A 10,303-nucleotide genomic window follows, 5' to 3' on the forward strand; every position below is an offset into this window, starting at 1 on the left:
AGGCTTGTCTGCTCACCTTTCAATTGTAGGATCCTCGTTTTAGTTGTCAGAGATTATTCTAGGCCTCTTCTCCGGACCATTCGTCCGCTGGCTGCTGATTTTCCTCTCAAAAACCCTACTCATGACGTCACCACGTCATGACGTCATCACGTCGGGGAAACACCATTTGTTGGGGCAGAATCTCTGCTCCGCGCCGTTCCTATATGAGCGGGTTCTCAAAAGAAGGAAAAATTCAAAGCAGCCAGGATAAGGGTTAAACAATAATCTGCTTTAATGGCAAAATCATACAAATACTTCACCTAATCACGAAGCACTCTGCAGAGTACTCCGGGCTCAGGTTCTACCACCGTGTGAGACATGTCTCAGGAACGGCCAGTCAGAAACAAGAGTGCCGATCTTCAAAATGATCACAACATTTATACACAGAGTTCACTTCTGAGCGAGCTAGACAGTGAGTTGGCAGTGTTCCATTGGTCGGTTTCCCTTCTGGGCGGGATCCCAGGTAGTAAGTCCACAGTTGTTGATTCCATGTTGCTTCTGTGCGTGTGTGTGTGTGTGTGTTTCTGTCCCTCTGCCCTCAGGCAGATCCCCCAATCAATGATTTGGAGTCATGACAGAGGACTCTTTGACAGGACACATACTCATTCCCCCTAAACATCTTCAACACACACAAACATCGTATCATGTATCTTTAACAGAAGTTAATTGTTCTTATCGCTTAATGGCTTCCCTGAACTTCCCTTCACCCCAAAGTCAGCTTACTAGGAATGAATACATTTTATTGATAAGCTCAAAAGGACCTTTATCTCATTTACTGCTGGGTGACCCAAGTCTCAAGGCCTCTTTTGGGGTCTGTAGGAGATAAATCATTAATTCTACAAGGCTTCAACTGTCTTGTATCTGAGGCACATCTCCCTTTGGGCTAATCAATCCGGGTTTTAGCAATTAGCAGAGGAAGCTAGAGACTCAGGGCCCCTTCCTTGCTGGGAACTGCAAAGCAGATGTCAAAGGTCATAAAACCACCCTTTTGACTACACATGAAAAGTGGAAGAAAAGACTATTGCTTTAATTTATTATTACTAAGTCGTGGGACATTGTTTCAGGAATATATGAAAAGCCTCTCTATTATTTAAACAGTAAAAATGTACTTTCAAATTTAACACCCACGAATATATAAGGTGACATTAAAATGAATATACCAGATTGAACTTTCCTGCCATAACACGTTACTTTAATACTTCAAATAATTCAAATAATACTTCACTCCTTCCATGCCTGGCTCCTCCGGTTTGTATCCCGGTAGATGAACAGAGACTGATCATACAGAACCGGTTGATTCACTACCGCAATGATTATTTTCTCCTCCATTTTATGGAACATGTAGAAATCACCTGCGGTATGGCTCTCGCAGCATACACGCGGTTTGATTGGCTAGCAGTTTTACTGGCAGATTTTCATAAACGGGATTTGATTGGCTGACGCTTCCGTCGAAGCTATGTGCGAGCAACGCGAGCAAGGCGTAGCTACGCTCCCCACAATGCAGTTCGGCGAAGCGTGACGTCAGACTTCAGGAGGTGTCGGCGTTCTGGCCGTTTACTCGGAAGGCTTCAGTAGAAGCTGCTGGGAGTCCCAGCAGCTTCTACTGAAGCCAGTCCCTAACTCCGGGGACTTCTGGACGGGGATTTTGGGCGGCAGTATACGCCGTGAAGTTGTGCGCGGCCTGCCAGTAAACCCAAAGCAGAAGAAGAAGAAGAAGTGACATCAGCAGCTTAATTTGCCTAATCCACCCCCATGAACTAATTTCCGGTGTGAACGCGATCTGTACTTAGTTCATGAGAACTAAAGAGTTCTCAGGAATATTTGTGGGAAAAGTACTTTTTGTGAACGCGCCTATACACATGCCCAAACACACCATCCAAAAGATGTTTCAACTATCATTGAAAAGTGATAACAATCTCTGGCCAAATGTCAATCTCCACTCTGTCTCAAGTTAAATTCTTATTTCATTTGATTTTACAAAAAATGTTACTCAACCGTTTGGATATTGTGTTGAATCACCAGTAAAAACGTTGCTTTGTAGCTATTTGTAAATGTTTTGGGTTGATTCAATACATAAAGGGACACAAAATTAGAAACAAGTTAAAACATTAAGTAAGTAATGGATTGTTTTATACCATTTCACATCAAAAACAGAGGAACTAACTTGCTGATACTTGGATCATTGGCATACAGTAGTAGGGTCATTGTCCTCAACCGGACCTCAGAGCATGGACAGAGAAATCATGGTACCGCTGTAGGCCTTGACCCCGGATGACTGGGGCTATGAACACTGCCTAACGACAACCCAACGGACCCATCTGAAAAATGAGCTAGCTATAGCTAGAAAGCCCATCTTTTACATTCACAGACAACCCAGTACATATATCTACACTGCAATTATCGATGAAGTATATTTTGAAAGACATGGGGTCTATTAACAAAAGTGTTAGAAAAAAACAATGACGGCAGGCAAGGTTTTATAGGCATTATATTTAAACTATACCTTGGACACTACGTCACAGGAACGATGGAAAATAGCTATGTTATAGCAGTGATAAACAACATTTCGAATTGCTTGATTTTTTTTAGAACCTTTTCTCTAACTGCCTGTAAAACTCTCTGTTGTTGAACTGCTGCACCAGGACTAATATTGTGCGAATGCCAAAAAAAATCAGTGCTTGTGAATTATTTTGTACTTGCTCTTGTCTCATCTGGCTCCCAACACATCACATAAATACAAAGCCACAGGAAATATCTTCCTTTTCATTTTACATTTATTTTACAAATACCATAATACAAATGTATCTTGAGTAGTGTTGCACACATTCAACACCTAACACTTACAACTCACCTGAGTTGGGATACATTACATTACATGCTAGATGCTTTTATGATGAACAATAGTCTAGTCTATGTAATAAAGATAGAGTTCGACATTTAAGTAAACACACTAATTTTCTTAATTGTTGGAGAGCCACGTTAATTAAGTCTTGTATTATTTGCAATTTGCCTTTGCACATTTGTTCCTAAGTTTTGTAAAAACTTTTGTTTTTGTACTTTTGTTGTCGAGTCGTTGCATTTGATTCCCAGTCATTGTGTCTTTCACACTTTCCACTCTTACGGAAGTAAGAACAATAAATGTATGCAATGCAGAAGTGCCCAAGATTAAATAAAGAATTAGGTCAATACTGTATGTAATAACAAACATATATGACATATCCACCATCTTTATAACAAATACATGTAAATGCAAAGATGAGGATATGTAAAAGCAGGGCAGATGAATAGATTAAATGAAACTCAAAAAATACAAATACAAATATTGTAAAATTAAAGGTGGTAAATTTGAGAAACCGGCTCGAGATACACTTGTTGTTATATTCCATGGAATGCTCTTAACATCCCGATAGCAATGAATATCTTAAGGGCTTTGACAAAAAATCCATAAAAAAATGTCATCTGTAGAAGCCGTAGTACTGTGAAAAGCACGACCAATCATCTGAGACGGCCCGGCTAAAGTAACTGGATGGCCTACCTGCCTGTCAGCCTTCCATCTGTGCACAAACTTATCTCATGCCCTCCTTGGTCATGTGCGCGTTTGTGTGTGTTGGAGGCAAGGGTGTAACTTTGGTTTGAGAAGTGTGGGGGGGGGGGGGGTCCTCCGCAATGAAACATTTTCTCAATTTAATTCCATTTCCTGCCTTTCTACAAATATATTAGGGACTATAGTGTTAACAAATCCAAGAAAAATGTGTAGTGTATATAATGAGTGTGCACACTTATCTAGTATCCTATCCATGTGAACCCGTTTTATTTGTGAGGACCTCACATCCTCTTGGGGGGAAGATTTTTTTTTTTCTTTAAATTGAAGCTAAAGCATCAATCTGGTGCACTTTGGCAACATTAAGAGATTTATGGAAGTAGTATTATTCATCCCGCTTCCATCACATTAGTATGCATAGAAAGTGACAGGTGCTGTGACAGGTCACACCTCTCCCTACTTATGCTAATGAGCTAAGTCCCGCCTCCCCTTTGTTCGAGGTGTGAGATCTCAAGTAGGTGTGATATCCCAAGTAGGTGTGAGATTCGTCGATAGGAGGGGGTTGATGTGTATTCACAGGTGTGAAAAGCCCCCACTGTTGCGCCTTATGGTGTATCATAAAAAATGTTTCAATCACATTAGTATGCATAAAAAGTGACAGGTGGGCCCGCTCCAAAGTGTGTGTGGGTGTGTGTTTGTGTGTGTGTGGGTGTGGGGACCTTCACTGATGTCCTCCCAAGGATGTGTGTGTGTGTGTGTGTGGTTGTGTGTGTGTGTGTGTGTGTGTGTGTGTTTGTGTGTGTGTGTGTGTGTGTGTGTGTGTGTGTGTGTGTGGGGGGGGGGGGGGTGTGTGTGTGTGTGTGTGTGTGGGGAGACCTTCACTCCAGAGCTATAGGTGCCTGTCTTAACACCCCATGGCCCTGCAGTCGGCCAGAGGCTGTAAAAAGTCCTGGAAAGCAGGCAGGCACCTAGTTTGAGAGATGACTGTGTGTGTATTAGAGAGCCTGAGGAGACACATTTTTACCACCCATGCTTGACTGTTTATCTGTGCACTTTCAACTGTATACAATACAACACAAAAATGCCCAGTGCTGCTAAGAAATAAGTTCAGAAAGCTCTGAAAGCTCTAACAAAAGTAACTCTCCAGGTATTTCAGACAGAGTATGCGGATTCGGTCCGATCAGAACAAAGAAAGCACCTTTTGCCTTCCTAATGTCACACTTTCCTCTTTTCTATGGCCTGTGTCTGTAGAGTTGGGGGCGGGGGGGATGTCTACCCTCTTCCTGCCATCTCTCTCTCTCTCTCTGTTTCTGCTGATGTGTAAAATATACAAAATAACGTTTTATATACTTACTCTCTTGTTAAAAGGCGATGAAGTTTGCAGCGTAAGCCAGCCATCAGTGTTCTAGTTTTAAGGCTTTGCATACCTCAACGTGTGTCTAAAAGTATCTTGGCAAGAGAAAAAAAAAAAAAGCCTAGACCATTAAAAAGAAAACCGAATTGCTGCTAAGAAATAAGTTCAGAAAGTTATGACTCCAGTGGAACACTGTTAGAGTCAAAAGTAACTCTCAATGTATTCGGACAGAGTATGCAGATTGGGGCTGATCAGAACAAAGAAAGCACCTTTTGCCTTCCTAGGTGCGTGTGTGAATCAGTCACGGATGTCTTCACATGGAGATGAAGACTCCTGTCTCTTAACACCCAAGGTCCTGCAGTCGGCTGAGGCTGTAAAAGTATAGAAAAAGCAGGTAGGAGGGTTTTTTTGAGAGGAGACTCGGGGGTGTCAATATATCCAGACCAAAATATGCTGATTCAGAGCTGATCAGAACACAGAAAGGCTGGGAAATTCTTTTTTTTTAGTTTTGTCTACTATCTACATGTTTGTAATGTGTATGTACATATTTTCAATGTGTGTATATATATATATATATATATATATATATATATATATATATATATATATATATATGAATAAGCCTAAACAGTATTTTCTCTGTCATAAAAAACAAATGTGATGCTAATTTGTTAAACAACCAGGAATAATCCGATTGGTGGGTTTTTAGAGCCATAAACCTAGCTAGTTCAGCTGGGGTTTTTATAAAGGGTTACAGATTCACCAGAGAGGTCATGCAGTGAGTGACCAGGGATGGGCAACTTTGAGGATAGTGAGGGCCAAAAAAAAATGTCCTCACTACCAGAGGGCCACTTCGTGACCATTCACTTCCATCGGCAGGATACTATATCCACGACATTTAAATAGCCAACTTTAGCTACTAATTTAATGAAAATAACTAAATATATATAGGCAATAAATGTTTCTTGTACCAAACACCAACACGGAGGTTAACAACGAATATTCATCTTTGTATTGTGTTTCTATGCTTCCCTCACATGCCATACATAAAACCAAGAACATATGCATTTTTCTGAACTTCACCCACAGCTGGATCAGTAAGCTATACATCTTAATGAGATACTTGTGGCCTCTCCTGCTGCTGCACAATAGACTGAATGTCAATATCAACATTTGTACATCCGATTTGCATGAGATAGAACAGTGTCTCATCTGTCAGTCTGTTTCTCTCCCTTGACTTGATGTGCTTCATCATAGAGAAGTTGCTCTCGCAGATGTAAGTGCTGCCAAACATGCTGGCCATTGAGAGCGCAAAATCCCTGAGGAGTGGAAAGCGGGACTCGTGTAGCAGTCTCCAAAAGGAAATTCCCCTCTCCTGGCGCTTTGCTAGAAAGGGGTCTGACTGTAGTTCGCACATTTCAAGCTGCAACTCAGGGGGCTGCTCGATGATTGCAGCCGAGAGGGGGTTAGTGAATAACTCGATGCGTGGCTGCATGGTGTGGAAATCTTGAAAGCGCTTCTTAAACTGCTGCTGCAGTGCTTCTATGTCGGCTCTGTACTTGGGTAATGTTTTCTCACATTCGGGGGCATCTTTGCGCATCTCTTCACATGACGGGAAGTGCGCCAGATTAGGACGGTCGGCTGAAAATCCGTCTTTAAACAGAGTCAGTTTAGTAACAAATGCTTTCATGTGCGCATATAGATCCGACACGGTTTGGCATCTTCCCTGTAACCGCATATTCAGGTGATTAAGATGCGAGGTAATGTCCGCAAGGAAAGCCATGTCGAGAAGAAAATCTGTATTCCTGAGTTTTGCGCAGTACGCACTTGTATCACATTGGATGGTGTCCTCCAAGAACACAGGGATTTCTGCGCGTAGCGCAAAAAACCTCTCCAAGCATTTTCCACGGCTCATCCACCTTATCTCTGTGTGCATCTGTAAATCACCGTACGCGGCGTTCACTTCATCCAAAAAGGCTATAAACTTCCTGTGATTGAGAGACCGGTTCCCTCCTCGAATGAGATTAGTAGTCTTTGTAACTAAATCCATGACATGGCTAAAGTTCATTGATTTGGCACACAGAGCCTCCTGCAATATCAAAACGAAATTTGATTTAGCCTGATTTCTTTTTTACAAAGAATGCCCACATTCAAAACCATTAGAATAGCTAACAATAATGTTACCCACCTGATGTATGATGCAGTGCAGTCTTGGACAGTCAACGCCACTCTGGCGGAGGAGGCCGGCGAATCCAGTGCGCTTTCCTTGCATTGCTGGCGCACCATCGGTAACAACAGCTGAGAGCTTGTGAAATCCTCCGTGCGCACTTACAACATTTTCAACAGCGGCGAAAATATCTTGTCCTTTGGTAGTGCCATGCAAAGAAGCCAGTTTCAATAACTCCTCGTGCACTTCAAATGAACTTTTAATGGCTCGTGTGTAGATGAGAAGCTGGCTCACATCAGTCACATCAGTGCTCTCATCCAACGCTAAGGAAAAGTATGCACAGTCATGCATGACTTGTTTTACCTTTTGTTCGACATGATTTTGTATATCAAATATTCTTCGTGTCACTGTCCGACGGGACAAAGAGACGGTTTCAAAGTTTTTAGCCATGTTGTCATCTCCGAATGCTTTAGCCATCTGGACTGCACAACTCTTCACCATTTCGCCATCAAACAGGGGCTTCTTAGCTTTAGCAAGCTCAAGGGAAACGGCATAAGACGCCGTGAGAGACGATTGCTGTGTAGTCGTGGCTCTGGTAAAAAAGGTCTGCTGCTGGCATATTTTCCCTTTTAGGTCAGCAACGATGGCGACTCTGGCAGCTCCTGTGTGCTTTTCATATTTGTCTTTATGGGTGCTGTTGTAGTGGCGACTTAAATTGTAGTCCTTCTTTGCCGATTTAGTTTCAAGACACACCAAACACATAGGTTTGCCTTTGAATTCTGTAAACAGATTATCTATTTCCCATTTTGGCTGAAAGATACGGTTTTCTAGGTTCAGTTTTCTTTTTTGGGCGCTCTTGTTTCTTTTCCCGCTAACGGAGGAAAGCCGCGAGGTAAACAGAAGACAATATACACTTGGCTGCAGGCCTCATTAATTTGGGGGGAGCGCCCTCTAGCGGTGAATATTATTAATTACAAGTGGGGTCTGGTTCAAATGATTTGCTTGTTTACAACTGTGAAACCAATATATTTTTGTAAATTGACTCGCGGGCCGCACAAAGTGAGGGCGGTGGCCACATGCGGCCCGCGGGCCGCCAGTTGCCCATCCCGTAGCAGATCATCTGTGTGCTTTTTTCCTGACCCCGGATCTGATCTTTTGGAAGAAAAACACTGGTAAGTACTTTTTATTTTTATAATAGCATGTAATTATTTAATGTTGCTTGGCTTGGATGTTGTTGTATTTACTGGCTTTTTTTTTATTTACGAGTAAAGTATCCAAAATAATGTTTTTAATATACTTACTCATTTCTATTAAAAGGCGTTGAATTCCCCGCGTGAGCCAGCCAGCAGCGACCCCTCAAGAGGACTCCTTTCTGGAGTTTTTTACACACCCGTCCTTCCCTCGTGTCTGATCTCAGTGTGTAACACCTGCTGTGACTGGTTCATACACATCCCAAGCGAGTCGGACAGACACCGCCCCTCTTCAGCAGGTGGGGGTCGACCCTCAACACAGAATCTGCTTGAGAATCAGGTCGATATTGAACTCATGCCCTGACACACTCCTGACGAGTTATCATACCGGTAAATGCCTTTTATGGTTATTTTATAAGATGAGCGCTAAATGAATTGTTTGTTAAATGTATAATCCTGTGTTCAAAAATACTTATCCCCTTTTTTTAATTTTTTTATTCTCTCTCTTTTTTCTCTATATAGCTATCCCCTATTATCAAGAGGACCCCTGCTGCTGTTGAGGTCAACTTTTCGGTCACACCAACTGAATAAGCTGGACGGGTCTCATGTAAACTGCTAATGATGTACCCGAATGGTATGTTGGCTTTATGTCCATAAATGTAGAAGCGGTGTGAAATGTTTCTTCAGTGGTGCCCCATCTATTTTTGATTTATCTTTGTTGTTTTGTTTTTGTTTTTTTTTGTTTTGTTGTTTTTTTTGTTTGAGGGGGAATGATTTCATAAACGGTCAAACATGGATGATTTAACAGATGTAGACAGGTCTTTTCTTCGGGATATACATAACATAAGTGGGCTAAGCAGTGATGAGGATTACAGGCTTGAAGACCTGTCATTTCCTCGGGGGTCGGGCAATATCAGTGAAATAGCAGGCTCAGCTGAAAACGAATCTCCTAGCCCCTCAGAAGCAGAACCCCACACAGCTAGAGAACTGTCTTTTCTTGAGGATATGCGAAACATGCATGAGTTAAGCAGTGAGGAGGAATACGCTTTTGGAGACATGTCTTCTCCTCCGTGTTCAGGCAGTATCAGTGAATCAAATGACGAAGAAACAGTTGCATGCGTACATTCCCCCTCCTCTGAAACAAACTCAACCTCTCCAGCATTAAATGACGCTATGGAATGGGCACTAGACTCTTACCAGAACCGGGGGCTTTTAAATCAGCTCCCAGACGATGTACTCCGTCTGAATGGACAAAATAGCAAAGCTTCAGCCAATGCCGTATTACCAGTTTCCACTGTGCAAGATGGTGGATATATTAGTGACACTCTGAGTGACTCGGAATGATCAGTCTACACAGTCCAAAATGGTGGATATGTTAATGACACTCCGAGTGACTCAGAATCACCAGTTTCCTCCATGCAAAGTGGTGGACATGTTGATCAGAATGACATTCCGAGTGACTCTGAATCACCAGCCCCCTCGTTACAACATGGTGGAGGCGCCAGCCGAAATGCCTCAACATGTGTTTTCTCTCGACCTGTATTCAATAACACAGAACTGCGTCAGACTCTAGTCCTAACTCCTCCTAACGCTGGCGTAGACTTTGCGGCCTATTATAGGGTTCTGATGAGCAATGTACATGCTATGCTACATGAGGCTTTTGCACGGGCAGAGAGGGAAGATCTTGTACAGATTGAACTGCAAGGTGAACAGCTACAGGCTAACGTGTCAGCCATTTTAAATGCCCATGGTGTTAATAATCTGAATGATTTTGAGGATGCCCTGTTCAATGCAGTGCAGTCAAATTTGGAGGTAATGGCAGACAGCAATCTTGAGCTTGTGGTGCAAATTGTTCAATCACCCCGTGGCGGTGGTGAGAAACGATTGGCTAGTAAAATGTTGGACAGTGAAATTGTCAGAAAGAAGAAGAGGTTTCTTTACGTTGTTCAGAACCCTTCCAACCAGCTGTGTTTTGCTATTAATTTAGCCATGTTGTTGCATAACAACATCAC

The 10,303-nt window shown here is 42.3% G+C and overlaps 1 protein-coding gene across 2 annotated transcripts; it reads right to left on the reverse strand.

Annotated features, from left to right (window-relative positions):
- Positions 1-5,087: 5,087 nt before the first annotated feature.
- On the reverse strand, positions 5,088-8,203 carry LOC307024241 (general transcription factor II-I repeat domain-containing protein 2B-like). Of its 2 annotated transcripts, none has more exons than XR_013803869.1 (2): positions 7,123-8,203; positions 5,088-5,305 (listed from the first exon to the last, which is right to left on the reverse strand). XR_013803869.1 is itself a non-coding variant. In XM_079658207.1 (2 exons), exons 1-2 carry the CDS (start codon positions 7,861-7,863, stop codon positions 6,046-6,048), a joined length of 1,719 nt encoding a protein of 572 aa, XP_079514333.1. In that variant the 5' UTR covers positions 7,864-8,203; the 3' UTR covers positions 5,725-6,045. The 2 variants fall into 2 exon arrangements, 1 of the variants encoding a protein (XP_079514333.1); XM_079658207.1 differs by lacking the exon at positions 5,088-5,305 and adding an exon at positions 5,725-7,023.
- Between the last annotated feature and the right edge of the window lie 2,100 nt (positions 8,204-10,303).

This window comes from Notothenia rossii (genome assembly GCF_949606895.1).
Source record: "Notothenia rossii genome assembly, chromosome: 11".
NCBI lineage: Eukaryota > Metazoa > Chordata > Actinopteri > Perciformes > Nototheniidae > Notothenia > Notothenia rossii.

What these genes read in the sequence shown, in the direction of transcription:
- LOC307024241 (XM_079658207.1), bottom strand. Translation starts at nt 7,863, where the DNA reads ATGTGTTTGGTGTGTCTTGAAACTAAATCGGCAAAGAAGGACTACAAT. An exon ending in TGCACTGCATCATACATCAG is followed by an intron (nt 7,024 to 7,122) that starts GTGGGTAACATT and finishes TTGATATTGCAG; the next exon opens with GAGGCTCTGTGTGCCAAATC.